Genomic DNA, 22,240 nt, shown 5'->3' on the forward strand with positions numbered 1-22,240 from the left:
CCTCTCCCTGACTTTTCCCAGGATTCCCTGTGCCTGGGAAGTGCCTGCCACGGGACCTGGTCATCAGTTGGCCATATAGCTAGGCAGTCCCGCCTGCTGCAGTGCTGAGCTGAATCATTCCTCCCTCTGCCAGCCCCCTGGAGATTCTGGGACCAAAACGGAAAGCACCTGACAGCTCTTCCTTGCTTTGCAGGAGTCTGAAGCCCCCATCAGAGCTCTCCTGAGACGTCTTGGCTGCCAGGCCCCAGCGATTCTCATTGAGAAGGTGATAAGGCCTCACATTCTATTCCAGGTATGGTGTGCCCATCAGTCCCCAGCAGGTGATCTCTCTGTGCTACAATTTGTCATTCATTTTGACCCAAGTTAACTGACAGTTGTAACAGGCAAGTGCTCTACCACTGAGCCACACCCCTAGTTGTCTTCTTTTTAAAATTCGTATGGCTGTTCTTTAGCTCATGAGCCCTTTGGTGTCCCCATCAACACAGCAGAAAACAGGGCTGCCTTCCATCAGTGTTTCTTACATCCCTACACTTCCCGCACACAGAACTCTTGATGTTCTATAGCTGGCAAGGCCTTCCACCCGAGTGGTCACCAGGGCATACTCTGGGGATAGGATTAGATAGGATTCAGGCTGTCCCCTCCTCAATCCTGGCCGGATGCCTGGGCAGTGCTGTGTCATGCTGCTCTGAACCTTTGACTTCTCTGTACAGCACAGTGGCAGAGATGTATCTGCTGCGGGTGCTTCTTTTTGACTTTTGGAGACTTCGCATATCTCAGGGTCAAGGGCCAGTTCCAATTTCCTTCCTTTTGAAGAACTATTCTTGCTTTTCCTCACCCTTTCACTTAAGAATTCTACACTTCTGGCTGGTTACTGGGTTTCAGTGGTACAAGGAACTGCTGTAACTCAGTTTGTTTGAGCCTAGGAGCTCAGAGTAGGGAATGTGGTAGTATTATGGTTTAGATATGAGGTGTCCCCCAAAAGATAACAGACAATGCAAGAAAGTTTAGAGGTGAAATCACCGGGTGAGAGCCTTAACCTAATCAACACATAATCCAACTGAATGGATGAACTGGGTAGTAACTACAGTTAGGTAGGGTGTACTGGAGAAGGTAGGTCACTGGGGTTGTATCTTTGGGGTATAAATTTTGTCCCTGGTGAGCAAAGCTTTCTTTGCTTCCTGATTGTCATGTCCTGAGCTGCTTTCCTTTGCCACACCCTTCTGCCATAATGTTGGGCTTCATATCAGGCACAGAGCAGTGAAGTTGGCTGTGGACTGAGACCTCTGAAACCAGAAGTCCCAGGTAAACTTTTCTTTTTCTAAAATTGTTCTTGTCAAATCTTGTAATCACAGTAGTGAAAAAACTGGTTAAAACAGATCTGGATAAGTCAAGACTGGCCAGAGAAGCTGCTCATCCCCCATCTTTCTTTAAGAGTAGCTTTGGTTTTACCTTGAGTCTTGTCTTTGGGTGCAAGTTAGGATGTATTATTTTTTAAAACTGTTACTCTGGTTATTTCCCATTAAACTTAAAAAGGTTTATTGAATATGAAGATTTTATCATTAGTGTTACTGTTTTATTCATCACAGTTTTTTTCAGTTTGGAGAAAGCCCCCGGGTAGTGGGGAAGAGCGAGTAAGTGTGTACACATGCGCATGTGTGTAACAAGTCTCCGCCTACGCTTCTTCCTGGCCCCCACATTCACACAGTCGTTTGTGGCCACTCATGTCCTTAATTCCATCCATAGCTATATTAAAAGCATTCACATAATCGGGATCAGCAGCCTGCACTGAGTCCGTAATCAGAAGGACTTTGTACCTTTGCCACATGTGAATAACTTGGAGCAGGCTGCCTTGAGGTGAGAATTAAGGGGAAAGGAGAGGCCTCCCATAAGCTCCAGGTTCCTGGGGAGGATTAGGCTATAAGTAGGCACCTTGTTTATGAGGCCGCTGCAGCCTTGTAAATGTCAGAGACAAAGGTGCAGAATTGCCGAGTGCACTTTCCCAGAGACAGTAGGTAAAATGAGATCCTTGCCAGCGGGGAAGTGGGAGGATGTTCTGCGCAGGCTGAGCCATTGTGTGCTGAACCCTGTGCGACTCTAGGGTCCTTTTCTTTCCTTCTCAATTGAGGTGCTTATTTAGTACAATTGCTTGAATTAGAGTGGGCACATTCTGCCGCTTCCTGTTGCTGGGCCAGTCCGACTCCGCTGTCCTCACAGACTGTTTGAGAACATCCTCGGTGTTACCTGACACCCAGGCTGAAGGTTGACTTCAAAGGAAAAGCCTGACTCCGACGTTTCTGTTCCTCCAGTTGAGTGGGGCAGTGCCCTGTCCAAGTGCGTAGAGAAGCCCTGGAGTGGCCCTCGGACACAGCCCTGAGCAGGTGTGAGCGAGGGAGTTCACAGCCTGACGCAGCAGGCCACACCCTTTCTTGGGAGAAGAGGTGTGGTTGAGGTGTCAGGCGCAACACAGAGAGCACACCTGCAGGAGGCGTTGGTCTTGCCCCGGTTGTTTATGTTCCTTGGTTTAGTCACATTCTGTCTTCTCTGACTGGGAGGGCACAGAGCTTCAACTGTGCTTCCTGCTACTTCCCCAGCACCTAGGAGGGGAGAGCACATATGAGGTGCAAATAATCATTTGTATGGATGGGTTACCATGTAGGGTGCTGTGTGTTCATTGTCTCCTTTAGCAAAGAATTGACAAACAGGACACAGAGGTGGCAAGCAAGCAGCAGGATTATTGCAAAGACAACAGAGGTAGACTTCTCCGGAGAGTAGGGGCCCCAGAACTGGGAATCTGTGGGTTGTTGCGATTTGGTTTTGTCTCTGGAATTCCCTCCTTTCCTTATCTTCTCCCCTTCCATACTGTCCTCACTATTATTGACTGGTGCCCCCTCTGTCCATGGGTCTGTTTTAGTTTTTCTTTTGGGTCCCCCACTTAGGAGCACAAGTATGGAAGTGTGTGTTTGACTGGGACCCCTGCATGTGTCCAGGAGCACTTCCGTCAAGCAGGAAGTTGCCCTCATCAGAAGACCCTCTCCACGCTCCTGTGTTCTGACCCTGCCCCGGATCCCCTCACTCACCATATTGCCCTGGCTGCTTAAGTCCTCAGTTCTCCCTAGATGGGTGCATACAAACAACTGCTTTCTTCTTCTTTCTAGACCGTGAGCTCTGTGAGGACAGGAACAATGTGCGGTGCATCTTTTGTAGCTCTTTTGAGTTCTAGAGTGGTGGCCCAGGGTAGAGACATTTTTCTTAATGAAACAACAGCCATTTGACATATGCCATTTTTTCTAGAAGGAGGAAATTACATTCAAATCACTGAACCTTAACCAAAGACAGTTTTAGGTGAAGTAAGGATTAGCCGCGCCACTGAAGCAGAAACCCTCACAGAAAGATGAGGCTCTGGGTTTTAGTTCAAGAGGGTTAAAGGAGAGAATAAGTGCATACTTGCTTATTATCACACACGAGCATTTGAAACACATATTGTTCATCCATTGCAGCAACTTCAAACCACACACATCTATTTTCTCACAGATTCTGTGGATCAGGAATCAGCATGGCTGGGCTGAGTTCTGTGCCTGGGGTCCATGAAGCTGTGGTCAAGGTGTTAACCAGGGCTTGGTTCTCATCTGGAGCTTCTCATCTGCTTCCAAGCTCCCTCAGGCGATTGGCCAGATCCATTTCCTCAGGGTGTAGGTCTAAGACTGACCTGACTGACCTGGAGGCTGCCCTGCGCTTTCAGAGGCTGGCTGCAGCTCATTGCAGGTGGCTTTCCCAGTGTGGCTGCTTGCTTCATCGAGCCAGGTGGAAGCTATCAGAAAACTGGAGCCTGCTATAACATGATTAACCACAGTACTGACATCCCGTTACCTTCGCCACGTTCTCTAGGTTTGAAGAAAGCTGCAGGCCCCACTCACACAGGGAACCTAGGCATGAGGTCCTGGGGCCATGTTAGGACTGTATTGCAGATCACCCTTCCTGGCTCCTTGAAATATAGATTGCAAAGTGGTTTCCATTTGCTATCAAGTTTTATAAAAAATTATTTGGTTCTTTTCTCTTTTTTTCTACAATGATCTGATTTTTAAAAATCTGTTAAGGGTCACAGCTCTATAGGCCTACTTATCCTCCAGCCAACATAGCTGTCCGTGGGCCATCACTGACCTGCTGACCGGTGACTGGCTCCGGAGTGCATGGTAGGTTAAACTGTTCTTTGTTAGCTGCCTTAGGTTCCTAACTGGTTTTATTACATTGTGTAGGAAAATGTGGTCCTCGGTATCCAGTGACTTGCTCATCAATGAACTTGTAGCAGGCAAGATATCTTCCCAGTAGGTCTTTCTGCAGCAGTGGGGACTATAAAGGTTTTCACTTAAGGCATAGGTTGAAATGTCTGTTTTCAGCTTTTTAAGAATTCCTTTTAAAGGGTGTAGCTCAGTAGAAGAGCTTGGGGTTAGCGTGCTTGAGGCTCTGGGTTCGATCTTAGCACCATAACAGCAAAACCAAAAAAGCCTCAAAAAATAGTGCAGTCATTTGTGCATGCTCTTCTCCTTCTCTAAAATGCAGAGAGGGAAGTTATTCACTGTCTGGAACATTAGGTTGAATATTGAGAGTCTCCAGGCTCAAGTTTGAGTAGCATTTTGCAGTGACATCTGTGGCTAGGGTACTGCCCCAGAGCCTTCCATGGAAGCAATGCAGGTGGCACAGCCTGTGATCTATGATAAAATATGGCCCATGTCACATGAGGAGAGCCTCTTTGCATTTGGGATGCCTTGTCCATTTCTGGCTCCACCTGGTTCTCCAGTGTTTCCTGGTTTTTGATCTTTCATCAGACATTCTGATATTTGAAGACCTTTGACTCATTGATCATTTACATCCTGATATCTCGAAGGAGTTTTAGGCACATCAGACCCCCTTCTTTTTCCTACTGGAAGCTGTTCTGTTACTGCCACTCGGACGTGTGCTCTAAGTATGTTACACAAAGAGGCTGGGAAAGTACGGCAGGTGGTAGTTGAGGACTAAAGATAGGCCAGGCGGTGAACTGAGCCAGCAGGCGTTCATGTTTCTTTCAGATTAGAATCGCTTTCCTTCTGCAGCAAGTGTCTGAGATTTTGCCACCAGTGAGGTATGGTTGTGACTAGAACAGAAAGACCTACCATAGAATGTGGCATTTCCTGTTTAAGGATTATTTGTGCATGACATATACCTCGTAGATAATTTCCATGGTAACCAGGGGCGTGTGTGTTATATGTGTATCCAGGACCGTTTGCAGGAAGGGGGAACCTGGAAAAAATGGCAGGTAAATGTAAAAGGTCATGGCATTTGCTTGTGCAAAGGTACTTTATTAGTTGGATTAAAATATCACCCCCAGAGGCGAACGTATTGATCTGTTACCAGAGAAGGCCCTCCTTGTATATAGGAGTTCAAGAAACTGGAAAGTTGTATATAGAGTTCAAGAAACTGGAAGTCCTGGGCTCAGTTTTTCCTTCTAGTGTCTTTCATGACAATACCAGAAAAATCCTTCCACAATATTATTTTGTTGATGCTCTTCTTTGATTAAAATTTTTATGTCTAGGGCTGAGGTTGTAGCTCAGAGGTACTTGCCTACCATGTGCGAGGCATACACACACACACACACACACACACACATATAAAGGATAAATCTTCGAAAAATATTTTTACCTCTAGGTAGAGGTACAAGTCCCTCGGCTGGCTGTGCAAAATTTCCCTAAGGGGTTGTTCTGCCCCTTCCTCCTGCTCCTCACTGGCCACACTGACCAGCACAGTGGCCCACTTGTCTACTGTCCAATGTGCCACCTGTGGCCACAGTGTGTGCTGTATCTCCCCACTTAGGTGGTAGGAGGAGAACCAAAGAATTCATTCATGTCCCTCAGTGTTAAGTACAAAAATGTGTGCTTAACAGTTTCTCTCTCCCTCCCTCCCTCTCTCTCTCTCTCTCTCTCTCTCTCTCTCTCTCTCTCTCTCTCTCTCTGTCTCTTTCTCTCATTGGCATTTACATCCTGGCATTTACATAGACTCAGAGAAAACGGCTAGAAGCACAGCTAGGAAGAGCTAATCAGGTCTGCTGATTAGAGATCCTTGACTGTTGGCTGTTTTTCTATAGGCAATAAAAAATGATTGAATATTAATAATTTTATATGGTTCAACCTGATCCTATATTCAAGACTATTTAACTCAAATTAATATGCAATGGTGGCTTACAATATTTACAATGCCAAATCAGCCAAATATTGTATATTATATATTATACATTATTATATATTATACAATATTATATATATTATATATTGTATATTATACAATATTTGGCTGATTTGGCATTGGGGGCATGGGGTTGGGTGGGGTATCCTCAGGACTTTCTGGGTTGCCCACAGTGAATTTATTTTTTTTTCAGTTAATTTTGGAAATTTTCAATTCTATACAAATGTAGAGAAAACCATAATAATAAAATTCCATGTTACTTATTATCAACACCTCCTAGAAAGGCTTTTTTTTCCCCCCTGGTGCATGCTAGGCAAGTGCTCTGCCACTGAGCTATGCTCGCAGCAAGTCAGAATCTTGAGATGGCTTTGACTTGTCTTTGGACCCTGGTGCCTTCCTTTCTCCCCAACTTTTTGATTTCATTAGAGGAACACTTCTTCTACTTTCATCAGAGACACAGTATGTCCAACATCACATTGAATGCACCTGCCTCCTCTAGCTTTTTCTTCCACCTTTTCCACGCCTCTACTGTTCCTGCTACCTTTGTGCCTTCTAGGACTTCCTGCCACATCCCTGGGTGGGTTCTACAGCCAACATCATCCATCTTTTACTGCAAACTGCTTCAAAGCCAGCGGGTCTTGTCCAGCAGCTGGGCGGAGTAGGTGGGTTATGCTGACTCATCCCACTGTGTGAATAGTAAGCAATTTAATTTTACAGGGATGTTGGCAGTTAAGAGGACGTTACCCCACTCAAGTCAGTCTTGAATCCATAGAATTTCAGATAGAGTAACAGAAAAGGAAAAATGGTCAGGCAGCAGGGTCAAAGTTGAGGCAAAGCCAGGTGCAGTGGTGCACCCCTGTTGTCCCGGCTGCTCAGGAGGCTGAGGCAGGAGGATCACGAGTAGCGGCCAACCTGGGCAACTAGCCAGGCTGCCTCTTATAAGAAAATTAGCGGGGTAGAGGACGAGCTCAGGGGTAGAGCACATGCTTAGCATGCTGCGGCCCCAGTTTGATTTCAGCACTGCCCACACGACCCCACAAAACAAAGAGGTTGATTCAATTTGGCACCTGTCATAGGTGATGGCTTCTGGAACCATGATGTAGGCCCAGTTCCTCCCACTGCTGATGACTTAAATGACAGAGGGCATCTGGTCTGCCACCTCAACTGCACCCTCTTATTCTCACAGGAGGCCTAACTTAGCTGCTTCATTGACCTCACGGACTGTTAGAGGAAGTAGCATGTGTATCTGGCGTGGCTCTTACTTAAGCGCTGGAGGTTGACGTGAAGCCGGTTTTATGGACGCCTGCACTCCTCAGGCCCAGGTCCTGATTGACTCTAGTTAATCAGCACGGAACTTGGGAGGCACGGGCTCCTCCCTGTGCCCCACCCAGCAGAGCGCGGATTGGCGTTTACATGCCTCCAAAGTGAGTGCGATTGGAAGGCGTGTGGCACAGAAGCTCTGTGTTCCTGGTAGAAGCTGCTGTTGCCGTGCATTTCTGCGCAGCACCGGGCGGCTCCCGAGGGACGGTGGAAAGCGGCATCCAGAGGCGGCAGTGCCCTTCGCTCACAGCCCCTTGGCTCAGGGAGGAAGCGGCTCGGGTTTATCCAGTGTTTGTGAAACACACTTAATAGTTCTTCCGGCTCCTCGTTTTTCTTGTCATTCTCTGACTTGGGTAAACAGCCTTGAAAAGGCTCAAGTGCATGAAGTACGTGGAGTTAGCCGTGCCTGTGGCCAGGCCCGGATGAATGAAGACCCGGGCCACGCAGACCCGAGCCCGCCGCGGGGCCTGGCTCTGCTTCTCTGGCACAGAGACAGTGGACCTCAAATTGTAATTGAGATTTAAAGGAAAAAAGTTATCGTGAGGAACTAATGTGGTGAAAATAATGATTCTTAGCCTTTGAATGACAGCAAATTTTGCCTTTCAGGGTGTTTCCTAATGCACTCGTGATCCTCCTGAGCACCCTGCAATAGTATGAAAGTACCATCCCTATTTTACAGAAGGGGAAACTGAGGCCCTGAGTACTGTAACTTGCTTAAGTCAATGAATTTGGGCCTTACAGAAACTCAGGGCAGGAGGAGTGGCAGGGACTGCAGCTGGTCCCCACAGTAGAGCAGGAACGACGGTCACACATGGGTGCTGAGGGTGGAGAGAGAGCTCAGCTCACGAGAGAAGCTACCTGTGAACAGTGCTTGAGAACTAGGTCAAGGCCTGCGTTAGCGTTGAAGCTAACTAGCCTCTTTGTACATTTGCATTCATTTATAGGAGCAGAAACTTACATCTTGGCCAATCAGACCATTGCGTATTAGACTACTACACTCTCCCGTGGTAGACCCTCCCAGGTTGTGGACGACTTCCTAAGACAAATGTCTACGTGTCGTCTTAGTTTCTTGAGTTTGAGGTAAATCAGTGGACAGTCACTGAGGGCCCATTACGGGCACTGCACACATTACACTCCTATAAATACCATCTGGTGCCCACTAGGCGCTCTGGGACTGGAATGTGGCCTTTGCCCTGGAGTCGAGTCCACTGCATAGAGTCAGAGGGTGTGAGGGGCTCAGCCCCATGAGGCAGGTGTGGTTCCCTCCACCTGGCCACAGTGCTGTCCATCCCCACTTCTTCTTCACACTCCCTCTCCCCACCCAGCCATGCTGTCCCTCAGCACCTATTGATCCAAAGCAGTTCCAGACTCTGGAAGGAGGAAGGTGATCTCGGCTGCACCAGTCACTTGCTGTCTGCCCCCAGGTGGGTTTCAGGGGGGAGCAACACTGAAGCTGTTTGATCTTTGGGGGGCCTGGCATCGCTGTTTTATAGAATCTTCCCGGTAGGTCGTAATGCATACACAGGGCTGAGAGTTAACGAGCTGTGTTCAAGCCTAGGCCTTGCTTATTTGATGATGTGGCAGGCAGATTAAATAAAATACATTGTGTAAAAATCTCTCATTTGGCTGGTGCCCCACGATGTTAGCTGTTCTTCATTATTACTGTTTTTTGACTTTAAAGATAACATATCATTGTATACAACATGGGGAAGATAGAAAAGGAGAAAAAGACAAAAACAGAAAATCCCTGTAATCTGAAAAATCATCTCAGCCACTAAGTGGGTATCATCCACCCCCCAGGCACACCCCAAATGCACCCACTGGGTACTGTGCTTGTTGACCTGGTGTGTGGCAGTGACATTACAGCTGCTGAGAATGGTTTTCAGACAACATACCATTTTAGCTACAGATTCACCCTTTAAAGCTTGGCTGGCTCTGTTATTCATGTGTCCAGTGTCATCAGCTCTCACTCTGGGGGTTGTCTACAGGGTGTGCATGGGGTCCTTGTGTCCCTCATGATACTCGTGGAGCCAGGAAGGATTCCCTGCTCCTTCTCTGGCTGAGGTGAGGCTGTGCCTGTGGCCTTTGCTCCCCTGTGTTGGGAGAAACAGCTGGTCCTTGGCTGACTGATTCCCGCCATTCTTTGGCTGTGGCTACATCTACAGCGGGTTCCCATGATCCTCCTGCCACACCCATCTGCTGCCATTTTGGTTTTGCTATAGAAACTCAAGAGTGGAGGGCGGTAAACACTGCCATTTGTGAGACCTAAGCCGTCTCAGGGAACCTTCCTTAGTCAGCTCCTTTTTAATTAGTAGGAAGATTCAGGTCATTGGAAGGTGAAGCTCTGGGGTTTTCTGACTATGGCTGAGGACTTTAAAGTCACCAAGGCCTGGAGAACCAGTGCACGCTGTACTGTTCAGATACCACGTTCTCCCTGTGCCCACCCCTGCCAGGCACCAGAAGTCATGTTACCTACAACCATGGATTTCTGGAGAGTACAGCGTGTCTGGACTCACCCTCCTCCTGTGGACTGCTCTGCCCTGGCTGCTCATTCCTGAAATTCTTATGTCCATTTTTAATTGGCTCCCCTATTTCATATTTTACTGTATATTATACACATTTTTTGCTATTATTCAACAGAAAGGATTTCTCCTCTTTTTTCCACTTGGTGACATCCAGGGTGATTAAATTTTATACAGCCTATGTGAGGATATTCTTCAGGATTTTCCCAATTATACTGCTCTTGAATTATCAGTTCATATCTTCTGTACACTGTGCATGAATGGGATCTTTGTGAATGGAGTTTCCCGGCGGTATATATTAAACTTGCTCAGCCAATCCTTCTATCTGATAACCCCACCCACCCCAAGTTGGTAGTGGCTTCCAAGACTTGGCTTTGTTTTGTTTTCTCTGAACATTCCATCAAGAACCTAATGACTTGTGAACACTTAAATTCCCCAGGGAGCTTAACCGATCCCTGTTGGCTCAATTCTTACATGACCTTTGATAGTCCTAGGCACTGGCCACTGTCTTTTCTTCCCTTTGTCTCTTTCTGCCCATGAGGTGACCTTGCTTGCTGCCTCCTGGGACCTCATTTTCTTTCCTTCCCCACCACCATGTCTTAGTCCTCAGTGTCTACCCACCCCAGCTGCACCCTGATTTTTCATTTTTAATTGACGTTCTGGCACCTGGGTGGCCTGACATCTGGAGGGAAATGGCTCCTGCTCTGAGATCACTTCCTTCAACACGGCTTCTTCCCCTGTCATCATTCTCCCTCTCCCCCCCATAGTGGCCAGCATCCTAGAAGGCTCCTTTTTTGGACCCTTCCGACTACCTCTGGTTCAGGTCACACAGTCACAAGCACTGTGCCCCTCCTTGTTAAAGTCGCACCCTCCAGAGCCCTTCCATGCCCCTGGGGCAGCTGCCTGCATGCCAGCTGTCTGGCTGCCCAGTCGCTCTTGCTTTAGAGGACAAGAAATGACTCTGGTGACTTTGTGCCCACCCACTCCTGGTACCCAGGAATGCCAACACCCTGGCAGACATAGTTTCTTCAGCCCAGTACAAATGTAGATAACATTCTCTCTGCCATTGGAATGATAGATTGTATTCTGGATGTTTCCCACCGGGTGCCTGGTGGGAACTAGTTGTTTGGAACCTGAGCCATTCAGAGGGCCTAGTAAAGATTTCTAGTGAAGATTTCAGGGTTAAGATTTTTTCCCAAGGATGGCATTTAGGAATGTATTCTCACAGCCTGCTTCTGACCCCTTTCCTCCCTCCTTCCCTCAAGCCATTAAGCTGGACTTTTGAGGGATGGAATCAGTGATTAAATTTGAGACTGAAAAAATATCACCCTGTTGATACCGCTCACCTTATCAGAAATCTTTAAAACAGAGCCCAGGAAACTCTTTCTCCCTGAAATCCCATTGGATCATTTCACTTCTATTTTTATGTAGTGATTACTAGAATAAAATTTGGAGTTAGACTTTCTTTGGGAAAGGAAGAGATTTTCTTTACTTTTCTAAGAGGATACCACCTAAGGCTAGCATTCTTTCATAAGTGACTGGGCAGTAAGATGCACCTGAGACCCTGGGTGTTGCAAGATTCTTGTCCAAACCTCAAATAAAAGTACAAGTCAACTTTTGTACAGATTATTCCTCCCCACAAAAAAGGGCGGCGCAGGTTCCAGATCATGTTTTCAAAGCATGCCGTCAGCTTTCTGTGTGGGTCCCAGCCGCAGGAAGTCTGTCTCGACCTGACACCACTGAGATTGGCATGGTTAGATTCGTTTTGGGCAGTGAGGGTAGTTTTTTTTGTCTCACTATTGGTTGATCAACTAGCTTTGAAGTCCTGGCACAAATAGAAGTGTAATGTGTGCAAACTGCTGATAGAAAATGCCAGTCGGAGAACGGTTTTTGCAACACCTCCAAAAAGTCACAAAGGATGCTTCTGGAAATAACCCCTGAGCTTGGTTAGCTAGTATCTTATTTTCTCCTGCCCAGGGAAGTAGAAATGAACAGCTAACTTGAGACATTTATGTTCCCCCATTATCAGCTCTGCCCCTCAATGCTGCAACAGACTGTGTCTTTGTTCTTCATCTTCCAAAGGAATTATGCTCACCCTCACTCCAGATAGCCAGCGATACTTAAGGGAGAAGTGGTGGAAAGTTAGTCCACTATCAGGATCCCTGCTGTGCCTTCTCCCACTGATACACAGAGCATTTCCCAAGTGCCAAGGACAGGATGGAAGGCAATGAGCCACCATTTGCCTATTTAAGAGAAGTGAACTGCACCCATGTGGTTACAGTTGTCTCACCAAAGAACTCCCTTTTCACCCAATGTCTAAAAACCAATATCTGTATCCAAATTTATAGTATTTAATAACCTGCCTCCTTCATTTTGAAGGTAGAGTTTAAGTTTGCCCAATTTAGCAAATTGGTTCTTCGAGTGGCCCTTTCACTTGGCAGGGGCCATCTGCGGGGGATGACATGGGTGCCTGTGTGGTTTGCATCCATGGGTGTCCAAGAGGGTCACCTTGTTCTAACACGAGGTCCCAGGGTTCACATTCTGTTCTAAGGAGACTTGGAATTCTGTTCCTGTGGCATGCATCTCACCAAGAATCCCACTGTGGGTCCCTTACAGTTTTGGTCCTGCCTAGGACGATAGCCTGCTTTCTAGAAAGGAGTGAGAACTGGGGACCAGCCTCCCAAAGGGCCCAGGACAGAAAAGCAGAGCCTGTTGAGGGATGTGTCTCTGCTTTGCATCTGGCTTTTAGAATCTACCCATTAGTAAGAGGAAATGAAATTTGGGACAGGAGGGAGTGGGCAGGTACTGTCTCTCAGTCCATCTGGCTGTCACATTTTTCAGCCAAATTAGCAACTGTGAAAGTAATAGGAGCTTTCACACACCCACTTCCCTTTAGGCTCCTGTTTACTTAAAATACTCTCCTTTCTATAAAAAGTGATGTGGAGAAGTGCGTTACAACTTGTTTTGTTTGTTTGTTGTTGTTTGCAGTGCTGGGCCTTGAACCAGGGCCTGCACGTGCTAGGCGATCACTCTATGCTGAGCTTCACCCACAACCCTGTAGCAGTTTTTGCACTCTGTCAGCACAGCCATTGTGTGGCAGTGCTGTCCCTTCCCTGTCAAAGAACTTCAGCAGCCAACAACTGTTCACTGATCAGTTTGTTGTGATTTATAATTTGACTTGAATAAACCAAGTTAAATCCTCTAAGAATGAAAAGAAAAAAGCAGTTCCAGGAGAAATTAGCTCCTGGACTTACTTCAAGCGGGCTAGAACCTTCTGGAACCTTCCAGAATCTTCTGTAGACCCTGGCAGCGGCAGGGCCTTGGTATTTCCTGCTTTTCCCTCGCACCTCCAGCAGCCTGGTCTTGACTCTAGAAAATCCACTTTTCCCAGGCATCATGAGCAGCTTGCTAGAACACCTCAGAACCTTCTCTTGCATGCTTCCAGAGGGGCACCATTGCGCTGCTGAGGACACTAGGGAGCCATCAGCCTCTCTGCTGGTTCTCCTGCGTGCCTTCTCAAACTCTGGTCCTGTGGTTTTCCCACTTGGCTGCTATTCCACAAACAGTGCTCTTCTCTCATTTCCTACCATTTCCCGCCCACCTGTCCCCACCTTGCCACACCAGGATGTCATTTCCCCCCCACCTGCAGTGCCACCGGAACCCCAGATGAGCCAGGGGCCACCGGCGCTTTCAGAACCGTGACCTTGTTTGGCACTTGGCTCTCTGAGTTACTTTTCCTCGTCTGTGCAGCGAGGGGATTCCCCGGTCTAGCTAAACACTTCACAAATCTTGAGATATTTTTCCTTTCCTTTGGTACTGTTAGATAAAGTGCAGGAAGAACCACCCCCGGTTCTTTCGTGACCTGGAGTCAACCAGGGACATGGACAACACTGAGGGGACAGGAGCCTGAGGCCTGGGAGGGTGGGAGGCGTGGGCGGGCAGTGAAGTGTCTCCGGTGGCCAGGCACGGGCTTTTCCAATGTGTGGTCTTTGTTTAAACTACTTTGCTTACCAGTGGCTTGACTGCAGCTGAGTTGGGTCAGCAAAATAAAATATCAATTAATGAAGATGAAAAAAATTGATGGTTTATTTTGTGGCACCTCGGGAGCCTCGTGTCGTGATGACCACGGGTGGTACGTGACTTATGACTGATGACCCAACATTGACACATTCACTGAAGTCCATACTTTATTCAATTCCCTTAGCTTCCCCCTGTGGCTCCCTTTCCATTCCAGGATCCCAGGATCCCACCTTGCATTTATTCGTCACACCTCTTTATGTTCTGACAGAGTGGCTCCAGCAGATTTGTTTTTGATGACCTTGACAATGCTGAGGCATGCTGTCAGCTATGAGTAGAGTTTCCAGTGGTGATTTGTCTGGTGATTTTCCCAAGGTTTGCCTGGGCTTATGGTTTTGGGGAGGCAGACTGCAGAGGTACAGTGTCCTTCACATCACATCACACGCTCAGCGTGGCTTCACAGGGTCGATGGTGACCCTGCTGGCCTGGCTAAGACCGTTGTTTGAGTTCTCCAAGCACAGGAACTGCCCCCACTTTCCATACTGTATGAGGAGGTCACTATTCACAGCCCACCCTTCAGGAGTCGGGGGTGAAACTCCACATCCCCAAGGGTGGCCACTGCCTACAGGACCAAGGCATCACTGGTAGTACCTGCCTGCCTGGGCAAGGAGGGCCACCTGCCCATCACAGGAAAGTAGTCAAAAGCTGCCATGAGTTCACAGATGCATGATGTGTTCCTGAGGTCCCCATGGAGCATGTCCCATATGACCGCAGATGACATGAGCCAGTGTGAGTGAACATGTGACGTCTCAGGAGTAGCCAGGAGCGGCTCATTCAGCACACTGCGCCAACCCCTTGGCCTCAATGGAGGTGCTTCCTGGAGTAGAATGGCTAGGAAACGCCCTCACTTGAAACAATTCAGGGTTTTGCTGCTCTGGACCCAGTTCTGTGTTAACTGATCAGTGGAAACTTGGTCCTTGACCTCAGAGGATCCTGGAAAGATCTAGAAGCATTGTCAGTGCTATTCAAGACCTCTGAGTTTGAATAATTAAATAAGATACAGTTTGGTTTGTCTTCCCTGACAGCATACTAGAAATAACATCTCATTTTTTCTTTGTATGATTACTGTAGGTCGGAACAATATTGTTAATTTATGTTTCCAATACCACTGAATTTCTGCCCATGGAAAGTTCTCAGTTAAGAACAGAAATAAAGTGGAAGCCCAGAGACCTCAGAGTAAAGGCAGCTGGGTATATTGACTTTCTAGGGCCCTTGTGAAAGTGCTGGGGAGCCCCGAGACTTGAGGAGTCTTGATTCTGACAACCAGTGGTGAAATGTTGAGTTGGAACATTTTGGCAGGAAATAATTATAAAGGGCCTTGGAGTCTTTGCATGAGGCGAGGTACATGTGAAACCTGTAGACGTGACACCTTCATTCCTTTTCTTTCTCGACAGACGTGAACAGCACAATGGGGTGCAAAGTTCTGCTCCGTCTTGGTCACCAGATGCTGCGGCGGAAGGTGGTGGACTGCAGCCGGGAGGAGAGCCGGCTGTCCCGCTGCTTGAACACCTTCGACCTGGTGGCCCTTGGCGTGGGCAGCACGCTGGGCGCTGGTGTCTACGTCTTGGCCGGAGCTGTGGCCCGTGAGGACGCCGGCCCTGCCATCGTCATCTCCTTCCTGATCGCCGCGCTGGCCTCTGTGCTGGCCGGCCTGTGCTATGGCGAGTTTGGCGCTCGGGTCCCCAAGACAGGCTCGGCCTACCTCTACAGCTACGTGACTGTGGGGGAGCTCTGGGCCTTCATCACTGGCTGGAATTTGATCCTCTCCTACATCATCGGTAGGTCCCAGCAGGCCTGGAGCTTGAGCCCTCCCCTACCATTTTTCCCACCTCCAAAGAGGTGGAGGCCCCACTCCAGTCCCAAAGAAGATTAGGGTCGTGTCCTTCCCAAGAGCCCCCCTGGCCCAGGGCTGTCCATGTTGACTTTTGTGAAGGGTGTTCAGCTGCCTATGGGCATTGCTGTAGTGATCCACCCAGGGGGTAGGGGATTGGCAAGCCTAGTTCATTCCATTCGCTCGAGAGACATAGAACTAATAGAGTGTTTCTAGTTAGTTAAAAAGTAATTTAATTTCTTTGAGTATTTTTTCTGATTATTCAATACATCACCAATTGAAAAAAACAGGAGAAATATAGAAAAGCACAAAGTAGAGCTAATTAACTTGACAACCCAGAGAAACGGGTTCTCTTATTCATTCATTCATTCATTCATTCATTCTTTTAGGAAGCACAGTGTTTCTTGAGTGTACATTCTGTGCTGGACATTAGGGATACAATGGAAGAACAAGTCTCAGAAGAGTTCATAAGAACCTACTATTTGGAGTATAACCATTGCTAACACTTTTGTGGATTTTAGTATATATTTTTGTACAATATGTCTCTTTATAAAATAAGATACAGTATATTTCTCATTGTTAGCCATTTTTCATGGTAATATTGCTAATGGTTGCATGCCATTATATAGATTTATAAACATAGCACAATTTATTGGATGTCCTTGTGGGATGTTCAGATTGTTTCCACATATGTTGTTATAACAGTTAATTATGATTTCTTTAAATATAGTCATGATTATCTTCCTGAAAACTGTCTAACAAGCAGAATGTTCAGTTCCATTTGTTTAGTTCTATGTGTTTTTAAGGTATTTGTCCCCTCTGACCCTGCGTCCTCCCAGGGAAACTGTTCCTCACAGTGCTCACCCTGGGCATTAGCATTAAACATGGCCACCCAGCAAAAGAGCAACCAAACAAAATGGTAAAAATGCTTTACTTCTCTTTATGATCTTGGTATTTCGATCACATCAACATAAAAGAAACAAACACCTAAATAGAAGAATAAGCAAAGGCTATGAACAGTCACTTCACAAAAGTAGAAGTACAGGTGGCCACTAAATGTTCTTCTTTCTTTTTTCTTTTTTTTTTTTTTTAAGCAAGCTTTCTTTAATATTGCCCAAAAAAACAGATGTGTTAAGTGGAGTCTTGTGACTCCTGGTTCATGTCTGTGTCCATTCCCTTGGGGAACCTGTACATGGTGCTACCCTCTGGGACATTTGTGGCGTCATCTCTTCATGAGGGACTCCACTGCCCAGGCCAGTTGCCAGAGATCAATGTTCAGGCCCTTTGAGAGACACCTTCTCTTTCTTTCTAGAAGCTGCAGTATCTGCTGAAAGCCAACAGAGCTTACTCTTCTGAGTTCTAAAATAAAATTCACAATGGTGTTTCTTTTCTTTTTTTTTTTTTCTTTTTTTTTTCAGTGCAACATCAAAACTTGTAACCACAAGTGGCTCTCACACTACACTGAAGTCTCTCAGTGGCAATGTAGCTATTTTAAAAGGACTGTTATGTTTTCAGAGGATTTACCTGAGCATAAAACAAAAACATTGAGCATGAAGTGTGCTGCTTCTAGACCAACAAATAAGAGTCTTTGTCAAAGTGCCGTTTGCCTGTGTAAGGCTCATGCATGTATTATGGAGATTTATTCCAAGCTTTAGCTACTGGGGAAGGGCAAATTTTCCAGTGACTTTTTTTTTTTTCAAGCCATGATTCAGAAATGGGAAGTGGGTGGGCTGGGAAGAAAGCCCAGGGCAGTCCCTGGTGTCCAGCAGGGTGAGGTCTGGAGCCCAGTTGCAGGGATCTATCCTCTTTAGGAGTGCAGGGGAGACAGTGAGACCATCTCTTTTTACTTAGGTTGTGACCTTCAGGAGCAGAATTTATAATAGGTTGTTGTTGAGGATGAAGACATGTGGTTAAGTTTCTGAGATGTTGGAAGAATACTTAGCATGAGACCAAATACTAAAATTGAATCCTGTGCAGATCACTATGGAAAAATTCTGTGGATAATTCCGACCAGTCACTGGCAAGGCCCTGGAAGTAAAGGAAAATACTATATGCAAATATTGGAATTTTAGTGACATTTCCTGACAAACACCACTGGAGAAGCAGTGACTGTCTTCAGAATTAAATAATCGAGAGAGCCAGAGAGAAAGCAGCCAGCTGCTGTTGGTCTTTGGGGTGCAGCTTCTGCTTGTGTTCCTTGTGGCTGGGGGTGCATGGAGGTAAAGAGGAGGGGCTTCGTCTGTGGTCCTGCACGGTGGGGACCCTGTGGCCTCTGAGTCAGGTGGTGAGAGCTCAGTCTCAGACCCAGAGTGGTGCTGCCACCAGCCCTGGGGTGCATGGTGGCCTTGCTTCTGTTATGGGGTCATCCCCTTCCATACTGTCCATGTAGAGGAGTTCTTGGGGTGCAGGTACAATCAGCTCTACTGCCAGAGGGGTTCCTGCAAAAGGGGCTTCCCAAGCAGACTGCCTGCTGTGTCCCAGGACTATATCACACAGTCAATTTCTCAAGTTGTCAGCAGTGTTTATTATTTTTTTAATGAAATCAAATAAAATTGATTAAAAGTTGTCAGAGTGCCTCCCAACTGGTAGGGGTAACTACTGTTTTGTAAAAATTTTATTGTTTTATATACATATATATGGGCATGTGTATATACTTATATACACATATATGCATACATGTATGCATGTGTGTTTCAACTGTATATACAGATGCTTCCCAACTTACAGTGGGCTTACAGCTTGATAAACCTTTCATTAATATGGAAATAACATAAGCTGAAAATGCACATAATCCTCCTAACATCCTAGCTTAGCAACTCAGTGCCCTGCCCTCTCACTGTGTCCCTCTGTAATCACAGGGCTGACCAAGAGCTGTGGTCACTGTTGCTGACCAACTTTGAGACAGAGGACCCTATCAAATATGGCTAGCTCCAGCAAAGATCTAAATTCAAACTTCAAAGTATAGTTTCTGCTGAACGCAGGTTGCTTTCACCCACTGTAAAGTTGAAATACTGTTAAGTCCAACCGTTGTAAACCAGGGCAAATATTTATAAATATGTACATCTGAACAGGTAGCGTCGTGTGCATGGTGGGTTCCAGGCCCTGGAAGCCTTCTTGCACTTTTCTCTTCACTCCAGCTGCTGGTTGACTCTGTTCTGGCTTAGCACACACTGTGGTCGGGCTGCTGTTGTGGGGCCCCAGCACGCCACCTGTGACCCTGCATGGGCGCTGTGAACATTGAGCCGGATGACGCGTACTCTGTTAACCGTTGTCCTCGAATTACCGCACGTGCTTTGTGGCAGGTACGTCAAGTGTAGCCAGAGCCTGGAGTGCGACCTTTGACGAGCTGATAGGCAAGCCTATTGGGGAGTTCTCACGGAGGCACATGGCCCTGAATGCCCCCGGCGTGCTGGCCGAAAACCCGGACATATTCGCTGTGATTATAATTCTCATCTTAACAGGTAAAGCCACACCTTGACAGGGAGAGTGGGTTGGTGCAGTGGGGGGAGGTTCCTTGACAAGCTTTTGTTAAGTTTCTCTTCTTTTTTTGTTGCCCTGGGGATGGAACCCAGGGCCTTGCACATGACTGGCAAGTGCTCTACCACTGAGCTGCACCCCCAGCCCTCTTCCTTTTTTTCTCGTCTTTGTCTTTTTATCCACCCTGCCACCATTTTTTTCTTTTTTGGCAATGCATGGAGACATCTGTTCATTTGTCCCATCCTAAGGGCTTCTTATAGATTCACACGGGGTCGACCTATTGAATAGCCATTGAGTTGTATGCCATTTAATTAAAAGAGTATTATGCTTTTTCATGTACAAATATACCACAATGAATCCTGTTCATATATATAATTATAAAGCACTAGTTTAAAAATAATAATAATAATAATAATAATAATAATGAGATCTGTAGAGTAGAGAAGTAGATCTGGGAAAAAGGAGGAGAGGGGAATGAGGTCTATTAACTATGTTATGTTCATGTATGAATACAGCATAATGAATCCCACTATGCACTAATGAAAAATGTTAAAAAGAATCTAAGGTATTGAACATAACTGTTCATGGAGTGAGATTTTTGTTAGCACTGAAGCTTCTTTGTGACTCAGGAATAGAACTCCTTTTGACTCAGCGGGTGACCATTTGGAAAGAAAAGTAGTTGTTTGTCTGCCAGGAAAATGCGGAGGAATGAGCTCCGTCTGTCACATCAAGGTATGACTGGGCATTTAGACTTCATGGTGGTTTCACACCTAACAACCACCAAAACACCCTTTCAATAAGTAAGTTGTGGTTAGGGTGTTTTAAAATCCCAGACACTACTTGACACAGTCAATGGTAACTTCTTATCAGTGACAGTCACGGGCATCTCGGCCACTACAATGGAGTTTTCCTTCATGGATCATGAGGCTAACACGCAGCAGATTCTCATCTGGAGTAGAAAATCTCGGATGAGTTTTAGAAACAACATGCCCTCCTTTACACACCACATAATTGAAATAATTTCACACAGGCGGCCTCAGCAGTATTTCTGGTCCAGTTGGCAGAAAAACATGTATCAGAAAATAAGTGTGCACTACTACAGCGGGAGTCATTTTCATAAACATGAAAGGGGGGACACTAGAAAACTGTATTGGCGTGTGATGACATCTCTTCCCTCTCCCTCCTGTGATTAATTACACAATTTTCTTCTAATGTCAGTATTTCATCTAATTGCAATCTAATATGTACAGCAGTTTTTATTTTAAAATGTATGAAAGGTGCCCATGGTAGGTCAATAGTCTCAAGTCCTGGTGGGCCCCCTCATGACTGTCGGAGTTTAGCCATGTGTGTTGGTCACTTTCTGTTACTGTAACATATACCCAAAATTATCATCTTAGAAAGAAGAAAGTTTCCTTTTGGCTCAGTTTTAGAGGTTTCAGGCCATGGCGGTTTTCCTTGCTGCTTTGGGCCTGTGGTGAGCAGGACATCATGAACATGTGGCTGAGCAAAACTGCTTCCCTCCTGTCTGGAAAGTGAAAGAGAGAAAGAGGAAGGCATGACCCCAGTTACCTAAAGACCTGCTAGGCTCCATTACTCCCACTAGTGCTGCTTTGGAGAGCAAGGCTTCGCCACACAGGGCTTTGGGGGACACTTAGGATCCAAACTGTGGCACCATGGAAGTCCACAAATGGCATGGTCGCCTTAAGGTGGTCCTTAAGGTGGTCCTGGAGCCTACACCTCTAAGACAGTGCTGTCATGAGGCCCCTGTGCTGTTTTATTTTACTTAGTAAGGTTTTATGTTTGTTTTGTTTTAAAATGTGAGTTTACCAGCTACAGCCAGTCTACTTAGACATGATTTTATATCCAGAGTCCAGTGAGGAACCATATGTGTTAGTGGTTCCAAAACCACAAATAGTTGTTACTGCCAACATGACTAACATCCAGAGTCCATCTGAATAATCTTTGTCATCTGAAAAACTCTCATCATACCAACAAACTGGGCACAGCTTCTCCTCAGAGAGCATAACTCTGCTCGAGCAGATCATTTCCCAGTATGTCCTTCCCAAGAGAGGGAGTGACAAGGTGTGCGCTCTTCCGTCCTCTGCTGCTCTCCATAAAAGGTAGACTGTCGTGCCCCAGATCTCTGTAGCCCTTTCAGGTCCCAAGGCGGGTATCCTTCATTCCCAAGAGGATCTGGGAAGCCAACTCGGATATCTGGGAAGCACTTCATGGACTTTGATTGTCTAGATCCCTGCCCCTAGAAAGATAATTCCCATTTCCCAAGTTTCCCAGAGGTCTTTGGAGACTCAGCACCATGTGCATTGTTTGCCACCTTGTCCCTGTCCTGTCTCTGAGGGGACTTAACGCAGAGTGTTGTCTTAACGCAAAGTTGTCTCTGTGCCCTTTTTCAGGACTCTTAACTCTTGGAGTGAAGGAGTCAGCCATGGTCAACAAAATTTTCACTTGTGTCAATGTTCTGGTCCTGGGCTTCATAATGGTGTCAGGATTTGTGAAAGGATCCATTCGAAACTGGCATTTCACCCCGGAGGAAATCCAGAATGCATCCTGCCATCCCAGTCAGAACAAGTGAGTCCTTTCTCCGAGCTCAGCATGTGATGGTTCTCTATATTTGGTATTTAACTCCCCACACACTTATTTGGGGAAGTAATTGGTTAAGATAATATGCACCTTTAAAAACTAGTATCATTCGAATTTGTCTTGTTAAGGTGATTTGCTTTGCTGCTTTTTACAGTGAAGTAGCTGAGGGTGTTTTTGGTTTGGAGTTTCTGCTAAGGTTTAT

At 46.4% G+C, this 22,240-nt stretch overlaps 1 protein-coding gene across 4 annotated transcripts in view; it reads left to right on the plus strand.

Annotated features, from left to right (window-relative positions):
* Positions 1–22,240, plus strand: part of SLC7A1 (solute carrier family 7 member 1) — a 72,474-nt gene that overhangs the window by 34,053 nt on the left and 16,181 nt on the right. For 3 of the 4 annotated variants that reach the window (XM_079138579.1, XM_079138580.1, XM_079138581.1), the window contains exons 2-5: positions 194–292; positions 15,527–15,910; positions 19,266–19,424; positions 21,852–22,026. In XM_079138579.1, the coding sequence (XP_078994705.1) occupies positions 15,541–15,910; positions 19,266–19,424; positions 21,852–22,026 (704 nt within the window). In that variant the 5' untranslated portion in view covers positions 194–292; positions 15,527–15,540. The remainder of the gene's footprint in view (positions 1–193; positions 293–15,526; positions 15,911–19,265; positions 19,425–21,851; positions 22,027–22,240) is intronic. The other variant, XM_079138578.1, reaches the window with a different exon arrangement.

Source organism: Sciurus vulgaris, assembly GCF_902686455.1.
Source record: "Sciurus vulgaris genome assembly, chromosome: 4".
Taxonomy (NCBI): domain Eukaryota; kingdom Metazoa; phylum Chordata; class Mammalia; order Rodentia; family Sciuridae; genus Sciurus; species Sciurus vulgaris.